The sequence below is a fragment of the Trachypithecus francoisi genome, unplaced genomic scaffold (assembly GCF_009764315.1).
Source record: "Trachypithecus francoisi isolate TF-2019V2 unplaced genomic scaffold, Tfra_2.0 Lachesis_group16, whole genome shotgun sequence".
In the NCBI taxonomy this organism is placed as follows: domain Eukaryota; kingdom Metazoa; phylum Chordata; class Mammalia; order Primates; family Cercopithecidae; genus Trachypithecus; species Trachypithecus francoisi.
In genome coordinates this window covers 2,102,440-2,122,150 of record NW_022681461.1, presented here as the reverse complement: position 1 = coordinate 2,122,150, position 19,711 = coordinate 2,102,440, and the positions used below count along the sequence as shown (strand labels likewise).

Sequence of the window (19,711 nt, the reverse complement as noted above, 5' to 3'; positions counted from 1 at the left end):
AAATCTAAAAGCAGACTCGGGGGATACGGCTGCAGGAAGATGTATGGGAGCAGACACACAACTCTCCCTCCCAGATAAGCACAACAAAGAGACGCAGAAGCAGTCCAAGCCTCTGATAAACTCTCCCACCCTGAATCCTTAAAAACAAACTCTTAGTCTGTAAGAGAGTAGGGGCCAGGTACTGTGGCTCACGCCTATAATCCCAGCACTTGGGAGGCCAAAGTGAGAGAATTGTTTGAAGCCAAGAAGTCAGCTGCAGTGAACCATGGTGGCACCACTGCACTTCAGCCTGGGCGACAGAGCCAGAGCCAGAGATCTTGTCTTAAAAAAAAAAATCCTGTTGACAGAGCAGGAGCACCATCATCTCGGACAAACACTGCCACTTTAAGTTCCAGCTCCCTTTTTAGCCTCGTGCATTTCAAGAAAATCACTTCTCTTCTAACAACAAGCAGCCAGAAAAAGACAAGAAAACACAGATAAGCTCAGGCACAGAGCGGGGAGTGGGGGAGTCTCTTGGGTAACTGCCAAACTTCACCCTCATACAATGGGCCCCAGTAAAACAGTGCGTCTTAATAAGCACATTCCTTTCCTTTCAGGGACACTAAGATGGGAAATCTAAAAGCAGACTCGGGGGATACGGCTGCAGGAAGATGTATGGGAGCAGACACACAACTCTCCCTCCCAGATAAGCACAACAAAGAGACGCAGAAGCAGTCCAAGCCTCTGATAAACTCTCCCACCCTGAATCCTTAAAAACAAACTCTTAGTCTGTAAGAGAGTAGGGGCCAGGTACTGTGGCTCACGCCTATAATCCCAGCACTTTGGGAGGCTGAGGCAGGAGGATCATCTGAGATCAGGAGTTTGAGACCGGCCTGGCCAACAGGTGAAACCCCGTCTCTACTAAAAATACAAAAATTAGCCAGGTGTGATGGTGGGTGCCTGTAATCTCAGTTAATTGGGAGGCTGAGGCAGGGAGAATCGCTTGAACCTGGGAGGCAAAAGTTGCACTGAGCCAAGATCATGCCATTGCACTCCAGCCTGAGGGACAGAGCAAGACTCCATCTAAAAAAAAAAAAGAGGCCTCTGACCCCTCTGACCTAACTCAGCCAGAATCCCCTCTCAGGTTTATTTTATCTAAAATAAACCTGTCATTGACTATTGAGCCACCTTTTGTATTTCTTTCCTCTTTTGTTAATTCTTTTTTTTTTCCATTAATTCTTACACCCATAACTTTTACCTTTAGTAACTCAATAGCTCCACACCGTGCATGACCATGTGGCGTGCATGACCATGTGGCCACCCAGGAATCAAAGGATTCTGGTCTTGTCCCTACCCTTGCATCCTTTCTTTCACCAAACTATGTGTTTCTGTGAGCCGGAGCCGTTCTAACAAATCCCACTCCTCTGACACCAAATGTGAAAGTGGAAAAACTCAAACTGTGTTTTCCTCTGCTTTCACACCAAAACAATCAACACAAAAGACTTCTGTGACTAAATAGGTGGTCCCACCAGCAAATGAGCAATCAGTTTTGCAGTGGACACCAGCAGGGTGTCCTTCAATTTAATTCTGACACTATCTGCCTGGAGACCACATCAGATCCCACAGGTTGAGGGCTCAGTCTCCAAGACCAAACCCCCATCCCTGAACCCAGTCAAAAGCTCGGCCTCTGGAACCTCTGCCCAGCTGGCTTCAAGTACAGGTTCCCACAATGCCCTCTTTGGGTTTAATTAATTTACTAGAGTGGCTCACAGAACTCAGGAAAACTTACCTACATTTACTGGGTTATTATAAAGGATCCAGTTGAAGAGATGCACAGGCCAATGTACAGGAGAAGAGGTGCAGAGTTTCCATGCCTTTTCCACGTATTACCCACCAGGAACCTTCGTGTGTTCAGCTATCTGAAAGCTCTCTGAATCCTGTCCTTTTTGGGTTTTTATGGAGGCCTCATTATGTTGGCATGATTGATTAAACCACTGGTGATCAATTGAACCGTCAGTCCCTCTCCCCTCCCTAGAGGTTTGGGGGGTGAGGCTGCAAGTCCTACCCCTCTAATCCTGCCTTGTACTTTCCTGTGACAAGCCCCATCCTGAAGCTCCTGAAGGACTGCCAGCCACCAGTCAATCATTAGCAAACAGAAAGACACCATTTTGGTGTTTCTAAGGATTTTAGGAGTCGTATGTCAGGAAACAGGGTCGAAACCAAATATATATTTCACAGTATCAAAGTGGGATCACAGATGGGCAAGAATGGTTAAAGCAATAAACATGGTCAGTATACACAATCTCAATGGCAACGATTTTCACAGAAAAGTTACTCTGCCTTTGGATTGAATGTGACTTCTCAACGATATGCCAATTTTCAGGGGAGAAATTTCTGTAGATGGCTGACTATATCAATACTTGTGTTCTCTCGCTTAATTTTTATTTATTTATTTATTTAGACAAGAGTCTTGCTCTGTCACACAGGCTGGAGTGCAGTGGTACGATCTCAGCTCACTGCAATCTCTGCCTGCCGGGTTCAAGCAATTCTCCTGCCTCAGCCTCCTGAGTAGCTGGGACTACAGGCACGTGCCACTATGCCTGGCTAATTTTTGTATATTTAGGGTTTCACCATGTGGCCAGACTGACCTCTGGTGATCCACCTTTCTCGAGCTCCCAAAGTGCTGGGATTACAGGTGTGAGCCACCATGCCTGGCCTCTCATTTAACTTTTAATACTACCTCATGGGGTAGTTGATATTGTCCACATTTTGTAGTGGATGAAAGCAAAGCTCTGAGAAAGTAAGTCAGTTGTACAAAATGTATGCCTGCTAGAAATGGGATTGGGAATAGCTACATTCCAAAGTCAGTGATAATTTGGGTCAAGGGTACTGATAATTGTTGCTCCTACCGGTTAGTCATTTTCTACGGAGCTTTTTTTTTCACTTACTGTTACTACTTTTATTATTATCTTTTGATTTCATTTCACAAAATTACAGGTTTGCCTCAAACAGCATCTGTTCCTGGCTCGATCCTCATCTTTGCAGGAGATCCTGAAGCTTAATTGCTTTACATGGTTCAGACTAACCACTGAGCTTTTCTCATTTAAAAATATTTAATGGAGAAAGATTGTATCTATTCAAGGTGTACAATGTGATGTCACTGTTTTGGTGCGTCTGCTGTAACATGGAGACATTTTAAAATGAAAGCTTTTGGATATTCTGTCAGTTTGGTTATCAAAGTTTGGTATTTCCAGCAACACTTATTTATCAACTCACTCTTTTATTACCACAATCAAAATAATAAATAGAAGAAGGGATAGCATTCATGATTTATTTTTCAGTGCTTCTCCAATCCAAAATAAAAAACCAAAAGTATAAAATCAAATGAAAGATCACACAAGTCCCCAATTTTCTTCTCCTTCATCAGTTGGGCAAAATAACCAAATATCCATTTTCAGATGGTAACTCCCCTTTGCGCTCACAGAAAGGCTTGGTTGCCTGTTGGGTGCAAAGCTTCTATCTCTGTTGTCTAAGGTGTAATGCCCCAGGGTTTCCTAGATCCTAGGGGAAATGGACCATTATTATCTCAAATAGATTTATTATGCTGCATATTCTTGGATGTCTCTAGATCAGACACTAGGTTAAGAAGTGTCTGTCCTTAAGTAGCCTCTGTGCTCATTTGTACCATTAACTTCAGCATCCCAAACTGTTTTCTTCTCAATATCCCTCCAGGGCGCTCTGGGGTAGGAGCAGCAGAAGGGAGTCCCACCTCCCTGTGTGAAAACTCCTGGGATCAGGCAGGAGTGGGGGCCACCTGGCTGGTCATCCTGAGAAGTCATCTCTACAGGCCTCTCGCATTGGCCTTGTGGACTCTGGCAGAGTTCTAGCATTCCTGAGGATGGGGTGGTGAGGCCGCACAGGACGCTCGCTGAAGATACTGGCTGACTCCTGGTGGTGGGGACTCTCTAAGAAACAGGACATTGGCCTGATGCATGGCTCACACTTGTAATCCCAGCAATTTGGGAGGCCAAGACAGGCAGATCACCTGAGGTCGGGAGTTCAAGACCAGCCTGGACAACAAGGTGAAACCCCACCTCTACTAAAAATACAAAAATAAGCTGGGTATGGTGGAGGGCACCAGTAATCCCAGCTACTCGGGAGGCTGAGGCAGGAGGAGAATTGCTTGAACATGGGAGGCAGAGGTTGCAGTGAGCCGAGATCGTGTCATTGCACTCCAGCCTGGGCAACAAGAGAGAAACTCCATCCAAAAAAAGAAAAAGAAAAAGAAACAGAGACTTCTAAGCTCCCTGAGGCATTTCTAAGCATCTAAAGGACAGCAAGGATTTGTGTGTTGTAGGGGCAGAAGAAGTTCCCCAAGTCCACCTGAGACCCACTGAGCTCTAGGCCAAGTGCCAGGTTCCATCAAGTTGTAGCCAAATTAGCAACAACTCCTCTCTTAGCCTAAAAATTGCCATTCTGCGATGCTATTTACTGGGCATCTATCATACACTGGGGTCCCCAGTTCTATAAAACAAAGTCTTTGTCTTCAATTCACTTGGTTAAGGAGAAAGAATATGCAACTTAGTTTTGCTTGCCCTCCTGGTATAACTAAAACACTTTCCTTATATCATGCAAGTTATCATTTTGTTCCATTTCTCCCTTTGAACTTGGAGAAAAAATCTTTTTTACCACTCTCTAATTTTTCTTGGTCAAATTTCTCTTAGTTTCCTCAGAGCCACGCAACCATCACTGGAGGCTAACTCATGAATGTTGCGTATCAGCAACTTTCCATACAGAGCACATGGAAATTTAGAAGCTGGGGAAGTGTGCATGAGGAGAAGGGTGCTGTGCAGATGTGTGGGTGGATTGAGAGGACACTCAGGCCATATCCCCAGTGTAGAGGCCTATTAGCCTGGGAAAGGTCAGCTTGTATGGTCCTTGTTCCATTGATAGCAAACCGGAGGTGCTAACAAAGGGAATACAGGCAGAACCACCCAACTCCAAGCCTTGCCAAATCACTGTGGAGTGTGACTGCGAACATGGGAGATCTGTGCCTTCTGCCAGCGCCCGACTCCTCCTCCTAGAGTGGGAGAGAAGCATCTGGACAGAGGATCTTATGAACAGAAAATGCATTTAAAAGACGCAATTGAGGACTGGCACAGTGGCTCACACCTGTAATCCCAGCACTTTGGGAGGCCAAGGTGGGCGAATCACCTGAAGTCAGGAATTCGAGACCAGCTTGACCAACACAGTGAAACCCCGTCTTCACTAAAAATACAAAAAAATTAGCCAGGTGTGGTGCCAGGCGCCTGTAATCCCAGCTCTACTGGAGGCTGAGGCAGCAGAATCGCTTGAACCCGGGAGGAAGAGGTTGCAGTGAACCGAGATCGTGCCACTGCACTCCACCCTGGGCGACAGAGTCAGACTCCATCTCAATCAATCAATAAAGCAATTGTTCCTCCTCGGATCACAACTGTGAGTTTTATACTGAACTGTTACATGTTGTTTCCTCTTTATATCTTAGCAATGATCAAAAAATGATCAGATTCCTTTTGCAGAGGGTGGGCTAGTTCTCCTAAGGAGAATCTGGGTCCTCAGTGGATCCTCTGGATTTGAGGATGAAGTTTAGAAGTGCTTGGGACCATAGCTGTGGGTCTGATTTGAGGACAAGAAAACCAAAACAAGCGGGGAGCAATCTCTGATGTGGGGAGGTGGGAAGAAGAAAACAAGGAACATAAAAAAAACAAATAAAACCACCAGTGCAGAGTTTATAGCTCAGAAAAACTTTCGAGCTTATATGGAGAAGATTTCCCTGTTTTGGTTTTTAAGGGGATCATACAGATAATCAGGGAGGCTTGATTATCTGGTTCTATTTCCTTTCTGTGGTCTCAAATTTTTTAAAAGAATATTTTATGTATTTGTTTTTAAAATTGGTGAATGAATAGACCTCACCTTTTATAATAGCTGGGCTTCTCAGAACCATGAGTCACTGACATATTATCACTGGAGCCAGGCTTAAAATCTGACATTTAATTAGCACAGGTAAGAGCCAGAGCCTTTGTCTCCTAGAAATGATCAAGCACAAAAGCACTCACGAAGCACCGGGCAAAACGCCCTCCTGGAAGCTGGTGGGGTAGGAAGGTGTGGAGGCCTAGCCCTGCCCGGGCAACCTGCCTGCTGCGTGACTCACCTGCCTTTTATTCCTTTCAGTGTGAATCCAGCTGAGCCTCATTCACACTGAAGTGGAGAGACTGCCCTGGGGAGCCTCGGGGCTTTACCTGCACAGCCTTGGTGCTCACATTCCAGTTCTCCTAGTACCCTCTGGCTCCCAGAGTGCAGTTTGCCAAGCAAGTGATGGGCACTGGGGGAGGGACCAGGCAAGAGCCCACAAGCTCAGCTTCCTTTTCTAAGCCCTGCTGGCCTAACGTGCATTTAAGTTATTTATTCACTTTAGAAAAGAGCCTGTCCCCACCCTTGATTCTGTACCTCCCACTGCCCTGACCACCCTCATCTGTAAAATGCAGCATAGAAGAGCCCCCATCTCCTAGGGCAGTGGTTTTCAAAGTGGGTTCCCCTGTATCCCTTGTGAAGTTTTGTTTTTTTGTTTGTGTGTTTTTTGTGTGGGTTGTTGTTGTTTGGGGTAGGGCAGGGGACGGAATCTTGCTCTGTCACCCAGGCTGGAGTGCAGTGGCGTGATCTCGGCTCACTGCAACCTCCGCCTCCCGGGTTCAAACAATTCTCCTGCCTCAGCCTCCTGAGCAGCTGGGATTACAGGCATGCACCACCACACCAGCTAATTTTTGTGTTTTTAGTAGAGATAGGGTTTTGCCATGTTGGCCAGGCTGGTCTGGAGCTCCTGACCTCGTGATCCGCCCGCCTCGGGCTCCCAAATTGCCGGAATTACAGGCACGAGTCACTGTGCCCGGCCCACCTTGGGAAGTTTTTAGAAAGCAAATTCTGGAACCCTGTCCCAGACCTACTGAATCAGAAACTGGGGTTATATTCAGCAACCTGAGCTGTCAGGAGCCTCCAGGTGATTCTGATAAAGCTGGAGTTTGAGAAGCAGCATCATAGGGTTGTTGGGAAGATGACCTCAGGAGCACGTGTGAAATACTCAGAACAGTGCCCACGCCTAAGAGTTCCTTAGCTATTGGAAACCCAGGAAGTCACAGATAGAGACACTCTTCCTCTGGAGCAACCCCAGGACAGGTGCATCTGCAGGCCGAGCCTCTCACAGCACAGAGCCTTCTCTGTCTTCACCACTCACTAAAGTGATGCAGAGTGTCAAGGGGAAAAAATGCAAGTTCCTACATTAGTAAGGAAAGGCTTTATTAATGCAAGATATTGCAACAAGGAGATGCTCAAAGCCGAAACCAGCAAGTATCTCAGGAATAGGGTGGGTTAGCAATGCTTTTTTATGCAGAGACCACGGGACAGCTGGCTGTGAAAAGAGGAAGGAGGGGTGGTAAAAGCTGCTATGTGGTGATCTTGAAACTTTTTTGTTTTTTGAGACAGGGTGTCCCTCTGTTGCCCAGGCTGGAGTGCAGTGGTACAATCATAGCTCACTGCACCCTCAACCTCCTGGGCTCAAGCCAGCCTCCCGCTTCAGCCTCCTGAGTTGATAGGACTATAGGCATGCACTGCCATGCTTGGCTATTTTTATTTATTTTTTTGTAGAGACAAGTTCTTCCTGTGTTCCTCAGGCTGGTCTCGAACTCCTGACCTCAAGCAATCCTCCCACCTCCGCCTTCCATAGTGCTGGGATTACAGACATGAGCCACTCACTACACCTGGCCAGGGTCTTGAAACTTAAAAGGCTATGTCAAGCTTTGCAAGGGAAACGCAAGGCAGGAAATGTTGCCAGTATTCAGGTACGTGAGGCAGGGATCTGAGGCTGAGATGGAGCAAAGAAGTCACAGTATGGGAAGTTCCCAGGGAGTGTAGGGCCCAACTATCTAGTCAAGCCAGACTTGAGTTTTTTTTTTTTTTTAATTTTTAATTTTTTTTTTATTTTTATTTTGAGACAGAGTCTCACTCTGTTGCCCAGGCTGGAGTGCAGAGGCGTGATCTCGGCTCACTGCAACCTCCGCCTCCAGGGTACAAGCAATTCTCCTGCCTCACCCTCCAGAGTAGCTGGGATTACAGGCACCCGCCACCCCGCCTGGCTAATTTTTGTGTTTTGAGTAGAGATGGTTTTTCACCAGGTTGGCCAGGCTGGTCTCAAACTCCTGACCTCAAGTGATCCGCCGGCCTCAGCCTCCCAAAGTGTTGGGATTACAGGCAAGCCACTGCGCCCGGCCAGCCTTGAGTTATAATAAACACAAAGTTTTCATCAGCATTGTCAAGAAACTGATTTTTGTTTATGCCATATGTAGCAGGATGTTTATAGCCCCCACTAACAACGGGTCTTAATTCCTGGCCCCTGAAGCTATTATCTTATACAGCAAAGACTTTGTAAATGTGAATCCATGAAGAGTTCTGAAATGGAACGGTTATCCTGGGTTACCTGGGTGAGCCCTAAATGCAATCACAGATGTCTTTATAAGAGGGAGGGAGATTAGACACAGCCAGAAGAGATGGCAATGTAGTCATAGAGATTGGAGTGATGCGGCCACAGGTCAAGGCATGCGAGCAACCACCAGTGCTGGGAGAGGCAAGGCACAGATTCTCCCCTAGAACCTCAGGAGGGAGGAAAGGAGGGAGCCCTGTCACACCTGATCTTTAGCCCAGTGATGCTGATTTAGGACTTCTGGCCTCCATAACTGTGATGGAATAAAGGACTCCTGTTTCAAGCCACCAAGTTTGTGGGGATTTGTTACAGCAGACACAGGAAATGAATACACCTTGTTTCTTGAAAAGACTTTTTGAGGTTTGACGAATTTTTTAGATTTGGCTGAGAGTTTGTGGATCACTGTTTTAGAGGAGGAGAGAAATTCCACCATTTCTCTTGTGAATTGGTTTCCTTGTTACCTACTATACAAAAGTGCTTCACCATAGTTCCATTTAAATATATCTGTCCTGTTCGATTTGCTGTAGAACTGAAATTACTATAGTGAACCACATATTTAAATATGGAAAGACTGAACCTCAGAAAGCTGTTAGGAAAGCTAAGAATGTGGAAGTGAATGCTCATGCTACACCAGAAGAGAACTGGTACCGAGTAAGAGCTGAATTCTCATTGATTGATGTACTACGTGCTTGATGAATTGGCTGATAGTTGAACTCTACAGGAAAAGCACAGTTACAGTAACCCAGAAAAGTAGTTATTTCATAAGTGGTTTCATATGAACCTGTATGATTATCAATGGTGATAAACCATTTTACAAGTGGACAGTTTGCTGGATAATGCTTCTTACGAGTAATTCTTGGCTCAGTGAATTTAAACAAATCGGAGGTGGTTATACTGGGGAGAGGTGTTAAGTGATGTCAGGGTCTTGAATGCCACCACACTAAGCTTACCAGTTCCCCTATGGTTTAAAACTTCCAGAGACTGGGTAAAGAATTATATCCTTATTTATTTATTTATTTATTTTTGAGACAGAGTCCCACTCTGTTGCCCAGGCTAGAGTGCAATGGCGCAATCTCGGCTCACTGCAACCTCCACCTCCCGGGTTCAAGCGATTCGCCTGCCTCAGCCTCCCGAGTAGCTGGGACTACAGGCATGCACCACCACACCTGGCTAATTGTTTTTTGTATTTTTAGTAGGGACGGGGTTTCACTATGTTGGCCAGGCTGGTCTCGAACTCCTGACCTCAAGTAATCCACCCACTTCTGCCTCCCAAAGTGCTGGGATTACAGACGTCAGCCACCATGCCTGGCCTATATCCTCTTTTAATAGTGAGTAAAAGAAAGCCACACAGATGCACGTGAGAATATACTTTCACAGGCACTGCGTTTTAAATAGGAATCAGGAAGTTCTGCCAACTCCATTGTATTAAAGGCATAGCCAAGGCTCGGTTGCTTCACTAAAATGTGACCATTTTAAAATGTATCACTCATCAAAATTATTTTGCAAAGAAATAGGAAGAGAAGAGTAAGGAAAGAAACAAATATTTAAATATATCTGTCCTGGCTAGTAATACCACATTTCTGTAATGCATTTTTTTACAGATATGAATAGATACAAAGAGGTGTCCTAAGTCGAAGCAATAACGTCTTCCACCCTCTTGCTTATTGGCTTTCTCCCATATTTCTTCCACTTTTACATATTTCTGGTATAATTTTAGATTTTGAGCACACTTGGTTTGAAAAGTGTCTATGTTTTCTCCACTACATTTGTCTCACATTCCAAAAAACCAAGGGGATGCCCTTCTTCAGGGCAGCACCTGCCACTCATCTGCTGTCAGGCGCTATCAGGGCAGCACCTGCCACTGTCTGCTGTCAGGCTACTGCTTAAGGCGCAGATCTTCATGTCTTGGCAGGTTTCTCCACCCTACAATCTTAGGGAGCTGTGGCCCAAGGGCAACTGTAAAACCCACGTGTTAGAATAACTTAGCTTTCTTGTGATAGACGGAGTAACCAAATAGACAATGGCCACAGTATATGGCAATAGAACTCTGACCCACGGAAGAAATGAAGCGTAGTATCTGCAGAGACCAACTCAGAACAGTCAGGACTTAATCAGTGACTGACAACTTCCTCATTTTTGCCTCTGCTTCCAACCCAGGACAAACCAGAAAACCCAAACATGCTCCACAAACAAATCACATAAGATGCTCCATCTCTAGTTATCCCTCCTCCAGCTTCTCCATGATGACATTCTGCAAAGAGGACATATCTGAAGTTGCCCCTTTTTCCCCTAAAGCTTTTCTTCTCCCTTGTCTTCGAATTATCTCCCTTGTCATAGCAAGTTCTGAATATATGGCCTCTGTTTGTTCTTATGTGGTGGTCTTCATTTATTTCCACATGTGAATGGTGATTGTGTTCAACACAATGATTTCTTAAAAAAAAAAAAAAAAACTCCAGCTATTTGTAGTACAACACGCTTTTGTTTTTGGTTTTGGTTTTGTTTTGAGAAGGTATCCCCGGCTGGAGTGCAGTGGCGCATGCTCTGCGTCACCATGCCTGGCTAGTTTTTGTTGGTTTGTTTTGTATTTTTGGTAGAGGTGTGATTTCGCCATGTTGCCCAGGCTGGTCTCAAACTGCTGGGCTCAGGAGATCCACCTACCTTGGCCTGCAATACAATATACTTTTGTATTTTTTATACAACCACCTGAGAGCTTTGGCCCCAGTTGTGTTTGAGAGGGAAAAGCTGCTATTTCTTTAAAGGAAGGACATATAATTATTAATAAATTGATTTTTAAAAGCATGTATTTGCCTGATGGTGCTTCTGAGAAGTTGTCGGTTTGTTTTTAATTTGCTAAAAGAAAATCCATAGCCAAATTAAATTTAAGAGAATTTAATTGAGCAAAGAACGATTCGTGAATCTGGCAGCCTCTGGCGCCAGACTAGGCTGAGAGAGACTCCAGTGCAGCCACATAGGGGAAGATTTATAGACAGAAAAGGGCAAGTGAGGCACAGAAACTGCAGGATTGGCTACAGCTTCACGTTTGCCTTATTTGAACATGGTTTGAACAATTGAACCTCTTTGATTCACAGAACTTCGGGGATGGGCACAAGAGCAGGCTACAGTCTGTTTACACCTCCATTTACGTGACAATTCGCTATGTACAGAGAAACCTTCAGGCCAAATGTAAATAATATAGGGAGGCAGCTTTAGGCTAAACTTGATTTAACAAATTTTCAAATTAACAAGTAAAAACTGTGCATATTATTCAGTTTAATCTTTAAGAGTTTATTAATCAATATGCATGATAACTTCATTTTTGTAAAAAAAAAGATATGCCTAGGAAAGGGTTATGGAGAGGGGACAAAGGACGTTTATTTTCTAAAACATATTTTTTATAATGGATGTTTTTTATATAACTTTAAAAAGAATTAGAAATGTTTCTGAATTATTGATTTCCTTAAATCTTTAGCTACATATATTTCTCCATAAAGGAGTAGTTCCTCAAACTGCATCACCTCAACCCTGATATTAAATATTTTATTTTATTTTATTTTTTTACTTTTTGAGACAGAGTTTTGCTCTGTGGCCAGACTGGAGTGCAGTGTGGCACGATCTCAGTTCACTGCAACCTCCCCCTCCCGAGTTCAAGCAATTCTCCTGCCTCAGCCTCCTGAATAGCTGGGACTACAGGCGCCCGCCACCACGCCCAGCTAATGTTTGCATTTTTAATAGAGACAGGGTTTCACCATGTTGGCAAGGATGGTCTGGATCTCCTGACCTCATGATCCGCCCGCCTCGGCCTCCCAAAGTGATGGGATTACAGGTGTGAGTCACCGTGCCCGGCCGATATTATATATATATATATATATATTTTTTTTTTTTTTTTTTTTTTTTTTTTTGAGACGGAGTCTCGCTCTGTCGCCCGGGCTAGAGTGCAGTGGCCGGATCTCAGCTCACTGCAAGCTCCGCCTCCCGGGTTTTTTACGCCATTCTCCTGCCTCAGCCTCCCGAGTAGCTGGGACTACAGGCGCCCGCCACCTCGCCAGGCTAGTTTTTTGTATTTTTTAGTAGGGACGGGGTTTCACCATGTTAGCCAGGATGGTCTCGATCTCCTGACCTTGTGATCCGCCCGTCTCGGCCTCCCAAAGTGCTGGGATTACAGGCTTGAGCCACCGCGCCCGGCGGATATTAAATATTTTTAAAGTAAAGTTATTAAATCTCAAAAGAAGCACACTTGGAATACTGAGGAAGAGACGTTGTAACCCACAAGCAGACAGTAGGTAAGTAAAAGCAATTTCCACCACTCTCAAGCTGCTCAGCGCAGTAGGTCGGGATACTCGGTAGATCTGAGCCCATCAGGGAGGCGCCTCCCCGTCCTCCGCGCAGCCCCCGGGCGCCTGGCTGCGCTCCCAGCAGCCCGGGTTCATTGGGGTAGGTGCGCCCAGACCTGAGACAGGTTGGGACCGGGCTGCGTCACGTGCGGGCTCAGAGCGCCCGGGGCCCCGCCCAGTGGCCGGCGCAGCCAATCGCAGGCCGGGCAGGCGGTGGGGCGGGGAAGGCCGCCTGGAAACTTAAATCCCGAGTCGGGCGACCCTGAGCCAGAACCGCGGAGATTTGTGAGGCGGAGGTTTGTTAGCCGAGGGCGCCTGCGCAGCTGCGACGGCTGCTGGTGAGCGCCCCCCAGCAGACCGAGGGGCAGGGCGAAGGGGGACTGGAGGAGGGAACCCAGGGACACTGAGAAGGGGGAACCCAGGGACACTGAGCGGAGGCGGGCGCGACCCCCGAGAGTGAAAGCTTCTGCCCAGCGCTCTGCCAGCCTCGAGGTGGGGAACGGGAGAGGGCGGTTGGGGACCCCAGGGAGGCGCCGGGACCACTGGAAGTTCCCAGGCGGTGCAGGTCAGTCACCCTGCGGGCTGACGCCGAGGCGGATCGGGCGGCTTCACCCCCGCATCCCGGCTGCGGAGCCCCCACTCCCTGCGCCGCCGCAAACATTCTCGGGGCGCGGAGGGCGAGAGCAGGCGACGCGGCCCTGGCCCGCCCGGAGCCCCGGGAGCTGCCTGCCCCGTCCGCGCCCTGGCCCTGGGGCCCCTGGCTTCCAACGGCGCGGCCTCGTGACCCTGCCCCGGTTTAGGGGAGCGAGAAGCAGAGACCCAGGTGTGGGACGGCGGGAGTAGTGGGTGCCCTCCTTCCCAGTGTCTCCGGGAAAGGGATTCCAGAAAGGTTTTATTCCAAAAGGAGAGGTTGGAAGACATAGCTCATCTCCTGCTGTGTATCGGCCAAGAAGGTGTGAGGTGGTGTTCCTTGGGGATCCGCTTGCACCTGCTTGGGATGGTATGTCTTCATTAGTGACGTTTTGCCTGAATGACCTCAGTGCAATTGGTGCGAAACCTGGACCAGCTGTTCCCTAGTGTTCGCGTTAAGCTTCTCATCCGTCAGGTATCTTCACACCCTTCTCATACCCTGAATTATCGCATATGCTGTTGCAACGCCTCCAGCTCCGCAGGCTGCTTTTCATCTTGATGGGCGCATCAAATACCTCCAGTAGGCCTGTTTCAGCCTGTTCCAGTCCTTGGGGAAATGCCAGGGAGAAGAATTGGAATCTTTTTACTCCACGGAGACTGTAAGATGGCTTTTTAGGATTGGTCTAATCAGATACGCATTTCTTTTCCCTTTCTAGGTTTTGAAACATGAATCTTTCGCTCGTCCTGGCTGCCTTTTGCTTGGGAATAGCCTCCGCTGTTCCAAAATTTGACCAAAATTTGGATACAAAGTGGTACCAGTGGAAGGCAACACACAGAAGATTATATGGCGCGGTTGGTAACATCTGAAACTGTCCAGAGGGACTCTGGAGAGATGGTCCTTGCTGTTGGGAGTTGATAGCCAGAGAGTAGCTTCTAGAGGCCAGACCTTACCAGGCAATAACCTAACAGCACCCATTATAGATGCAGTCTGGGCATCTATCTCCGTTGTGTCTCAGCTTGGAGAACAGCTCCCAGAGATGTATCAAGCCATCCCTGGCCATGGTTTCTCTTCATTTCTGCCTGCACATCGGCTGGGTGAACATGGGTTGGGTAAGTAGACATGAAGTCCATCAGCTGTGTGTTTGCCTCTAGAGTGAAGAAGGATGGAGGAGAGCAGTGTGGGAAAAGAATATGAAAATGATTGAACTGCACAATGGGGAATACAGCCAAGGGAAGCATGGCTTCACAATGGCCATGAATGCTTTTGGTGACATGGTGAGTGTGGCGAGGATTGCTGAACTCTGTGCTGCTTCTCCTCAGTGCTTCACCAAAATAGTCTCACTTTTAACATTGTATTTACTTCTTTTGAAGACCAATGAAGAATTCAGGCAGGTGATGGGTTGCTTTCGAAACCAGAAACTCAGGAAGGGGAAAGTGTTCCGTGAGCCTCTGTTTCTTGATCTTCCCAAGTCTGTGGATTGGAGAAAGAAAGGCTACGTGACGCCAGTGAAGAATCAGGTGAGACAGCGTCAGATTCAGACCTCCCGTCTCCACAGGAAAGCCAAGAAGGAATTGGTGTCATTGCTGTGGTAGATGGTGGCACAACACATGATGATGGGTTTTTTGTATTTTGGTTTTTGGTGTTTTTTTTTTTTTTTTTTTTTTGAGGTAGAGTTTTGCTCTTGTTGCCCAGGCTGGAGTGCAATGGCATGATCTCGGCTCACTGCAACCTCTGCCTCCTGGGTTCAAGCAATTCTGCCTCTGCCTCCTGAGTAGCTGGGATTACAAGTGCTCACCACCATGCCCAGCTAATTTTTGTGTATTTTTAGTAGAGACAGGGTTTCACCATGTTGGCCAGGCTGGTCTCAAACTGCTCTCCTCAAGTGATCTGCCCGCCTCGGCCTCCCAAAGTGTGGTGATGGGTTTTTTGGTTTTTGTTTTTTTTTAAAGAATATTCAGATAATTCAAATATATGGGCTACTGTATTTATATTGGTCTTGTAAATTGACAGCTTTTTTTTCCCCTTTTTAGAAACAGTGTGGTTCTTGTTGGGCTTTTAGTGCGACTGGTGCTCTTGAGGGACAGATGTTCCGGAAAACTGGGAAACTTGTCTCACTGAGCGAGCAGAATCTGGTGGACTGTTCGCATCCTCAAGGCAATCAGGGCTGCAACGGTGGCTTCATGAATAGCGCCTTCCGGTATGTCAAGGAGAACGGAGGCCTGGACTCGGAGGAATCCTATCCATACGTAGCAATGGTAAATGGAGCTCCTTGTCATTCATCCTCTGCTTGTGGAAGGTGAAACCCTTTCAGAGATAACAGATACTTTTTTCAGAATTCACATTTTATATGGTAGAATCTACATCTGCGAACTGTGAGTATTGTCATTATAAATTACTAGCCTTTGGCCAGGTATGGTGGCTCACGCCTGTAATCCCAGCACTTTGGGAGGCCGAGACGGGCGAATCACGAGGTCAGGAGATTGAGACAACTCTGGCTAACATGGTGAAACCCCATCTCTACTAAAAATACAAAAAAAAAATTAGCCGGGCGAGGTGGTGGGCGCCTGTAGTCCCAGCTACTCAGGAGACTGAGGCAGGAGAATGGCGTGAACCCGGGAGGTGGAGCTTGCAGTGAGCTAAGATCGCACCACTGCACTCCAGCCTGGGCAGCAGAGTGAGACTCCGTCTCAAAAACAAAAAAAAATTACTAGCCTTTGCACAGTTCTCCGATTAGATGGTCAACAGCTAATGGTTAACATATAAGTAACATTAGATGGTTAACACATAGCTGTTCTTGCTTCTGCGTAACATGGAGAATAAGCAAACCATTCTACATATAATAGAACTTGATCCATTGTGAAAATTCTTTATGGACAGATTGACATAGGGGTTCTCATTGAAGAAATGTCGACTAATTTTTCATTTTTAAATCAATGATAGCATTTTATTTCATGGGACGATTTATGAGGGTGTTAATTTGGAAATCCTAGGTTGCAAATTGCTGAGTGTTTTGGTTCTAGAGCTAATGTTCCCCAGGTGGTAGATGGTAGTGATCTCCCCCTTTAACTTTAAAAGGATGGAATCTGTAAGTACAGACCTGAGAATTCTGTTGCTAATGACACCGGCTTCGAGGTGGTCCCAGCTGGAAAGGAGAAGGCCCTGATGAAAGCAGTGGCAACTGTGGGGCCCATCTCTGTTGCTATGGATGCAGGCCATTCGTCCTTCCAGTTCTACAAATCAGGTAAGTGTCATTTTATTATAGAAATTTAGGCAGAATTGGGAAACATCATCATGATTGATTCTTTGATATGAAGTCCTGCTTTGCAGGAATGGAGTATTTTGAGAGTGTGCATTTAACATGGTGATATTTGCATTTGCCATGAGAAAATGCTTAGTTATGTTAAACTTCTCATAAATATTTTTAAATGGCTATGTAATTGTATAGAGACAACCTAATTTTCCAAACTGTTTTCCGGTTATTGGGTCTTTTTTTCTCAAAGTTTTTTACTACTGTAATTAGTGAAAAACTGTAAAGAACCCAGAACCCCCTTCAAGTTTTTGTTTGTTTATTTTGGGGTTGTTTTAGACTGACATCCTAGGAGTAGAAAGGGATTATGCTAATTGGTATTTGGGCTCAGAGATAAGTATCTAAATTACCTTAGCTGTAAACAATAGGTTTTATCTTTTGGATTTTCTTTTTTTTTTTGGTAGAAAATATATTAAACTTTGGTTGAAGTTAGTTGATTTCTAGTGAGTTGAGGTTGACTTTTTTCGTTTATCAGCCGTTACTGTTTTCTGGCCAGTATTGTTTGGGTCCTTATTTGGCTTTTGTTTATGGCATTTCACGGAATTTAGAGATGCCTCCCTTATGGAGAGTGGTTGGGTGGGTTACTGTAACATGTCACTTGGAGCTTCTCACCCCAGCACTGATTTTACTCTTCCAGGCATTTATTTTGAACCAGACTGCAGCAGCAAAAACCTGGATCATGGTGTTCTGGTGGTTGGCTACGGCTTTGAAGGAGCAAATTCAAATAACAACAAGTATTGGCTCATCAAAAACAGGTATAAAACTCAAAATTGAAAAGGTAATTTTTGTTTCAAATCAGTATTTGGATACAAGTTCACAAAAGCTCCATTTTGAAATTCCAGAAGTCTTTCTTCTACTTAGAGTGAACACAGAAATAACTAAGGTTTGATTAGAAGATTCTGTACCAAGCTTTTTGGAGTTACTGCTATGTATGTGTAATATTTTATTGCTAAGTTTTGAAAATTTTTAAATTCTGAAACACATTAGGCCCCAAAGGTTTCAGACGAAGGATTGTGGACCTGTAGGTTTGAGAGCTGATTGCTTTTTTCTGTCTCTAATTTTTCAACAAGGAATAGTAAGCAGAAACATCTGCCTTTGCTGGTTCTTTGCTGAGTCTAAAAGATCATCTGGGAGTCCAGTGGTCTGTGTGCGTCCTTCTGTTGTCATTGGATGCCTTGTCATCGAATTTCACTCCGTAGCTCTCAGGCTTTGAAGGTTGTCAGAATCCATTTTCTCACAATTAGCATTCTTTAATTGAGATGTGATATAAGGTAGCATGTGGAGACACACTGCTGCAGTGGAGTTCCAGTTCTGCCTCAGTATTCTTAAAAAGTGAAGGACCCACAAGAATCAATACATTCATTCATTCATTCATTCATTCATTTTTTGAGACAGAGTCTCACTCTGTCACCCAGGCTGGAGTGCAGTGGCGCAATCTCAGCTCACTGCAACCTCCACCTCCTGGGTTCAAGTGATTCTCCTGCGTCAGCCTCCCAAGTAGCTGGGACTACAAGGGTGTGCTACCATACCCAGCTAACTTTTTTTGTATTTTTTTAGTAGAGACAGGGTTTCACCATGTAGGCCAGGCTGCTGTCGAACTCCTGACCTCATGTGATCCGCCTACCTCGGCCTCCCAAAGCACTGGGATTACAGACATGAGCCACCGTGCCCAGCCAATTTTATTTTATTTTGAGATGGAGTCTTGCTCTGTTACTCAGGCAAGAGTACAGTGGTTCAGTCTCGGCTCACTGCAGCCTCCACCTCCCAGGTTCAAGTGGTTCTCCTGCCTCAGACTTCCAAGTAGCTAGGGCTACAGGCATGCGCCACCACATCTGGCTAATTTTTGTGGGGTTTTTTTGTTTGTTTGTTTTTTCTTTTGAGATGGAGTTTTGCTCTTCTTGCCTGGGCTGAAGTGCAGCAGTACAGTCTTGGCTCACTGGAACCTGTGTCTCCTGGGTTCAAATGATGATTCTCCTGCCTCAGCCTCCCAAGTAGCTGGGATTACATGCCCAGTTAACTCTTTTTTTTTAAGTTTAGTAGAGGCGGGGTTTCACCATGTTGATCAAGCTGGTCTTGAACTCCTGAAACCTCAGGTGATCCACCCACGTCAGCCTCCCAAAGTGCTGGGATGACAGGTGTGAGCCACCGCGCCCGGCCTCCAGACATTTACAAATGGATATTAACAGCACTTAGAATAGTGCTTGACACATGGAAAGCACTGTTTAAGTATTAGCTATTATTATTAATGGAGCCAATTTTCCCTTGATTCTTTGTATAAAATGGAAAACCTGCTCCTCTTTCAGCTGGGGTCCAGAATGGGGCTCGAATGGCTATGTAAAAATAGCCAAAGACAAGGACAACCACTGTGGAATCGCTACAGCAGCCAGCTACCCCACTGTGTGAGCTGATGGATGGTGAGGAGGAAGGACTTAAGGACAGCACGCCTGGGGGAATTTCATCTTGCAACTGACCAAATGCTTATTGTGTAAGATAAACCACTTGAATCATTGAGGATCCAAGTTGAGATTTGAATTCTGTGACATTTTTACGAGGGTAAAATGTTACCAGTATTTTAATTACTGTTCTACACAGCTTTATGATATCAAAGACTCATTGCTTAATTCTAAGACTTTTGAATTTTCATTTTTTAAAAAGATGTACAAAACAGTTTAAAATAAACTTTAATTCGTATATAAAGGGGGGCCTTTTCTTTTTTTAATGCATTGGCTTTTTGTGTAGTCAGGAAATAGAATTGAGCTCTGAAATAATAGCTTCATGTGCCAATGGTATATTAGGAGAAAGATGCTAGCAGAAAGCTGACTTCCTGGCTCTTCTAGTTATAAAAATACAGATTTTTATCAGCTACCCAGTTACTGTGTGTAACCCAACTCCTGAATCTACCACAATTTGATAAACAATTTGGAAGGACAAACCTAAATTTTTTTTTTTTTTTT

The 19,711-nt window shown here is 45.5% G+C and overlaps 1 protein-coding gene across 1 annotated transcript; it reads left to right on the top strand.

The window, feature by feature from the left end:
• The first annotated feature begins 12,918 nt into the window (after nucleotides 1–12,918).
• On the top strand, nucleotides 12,919–19,454 carry CTSV (cathepsin V). Its single transcript, XM_033236688.1, has 8 exons — nucleotides 12,919–13,157; nucleotides 14,166–14,301; nucleotides 14,602–14,724; nucleotides 14,821–14,967; nucleotides 15,481–15,705; nucleotides 16,526–16,691; nucleotides 17,395–17,512; nucleotides 19,061–19,454. The coding sequence occupies exons 2-8, from the start codon at nucleotides 14,176–14,178 to the stop codon at nucleotides 19,158–19,160; spliced, it is 1,005 nt and encodes a 334-aa protein (XP_033092579.1). The 5' UTR covers nucleotides 12,919–13,157; nucleotides 14,166–14,175; the 3' UTR covers nucleotides 19,161–19,454.
• Nucleotides 19,455–19,711: the final 257 nt, after the last annotated feature.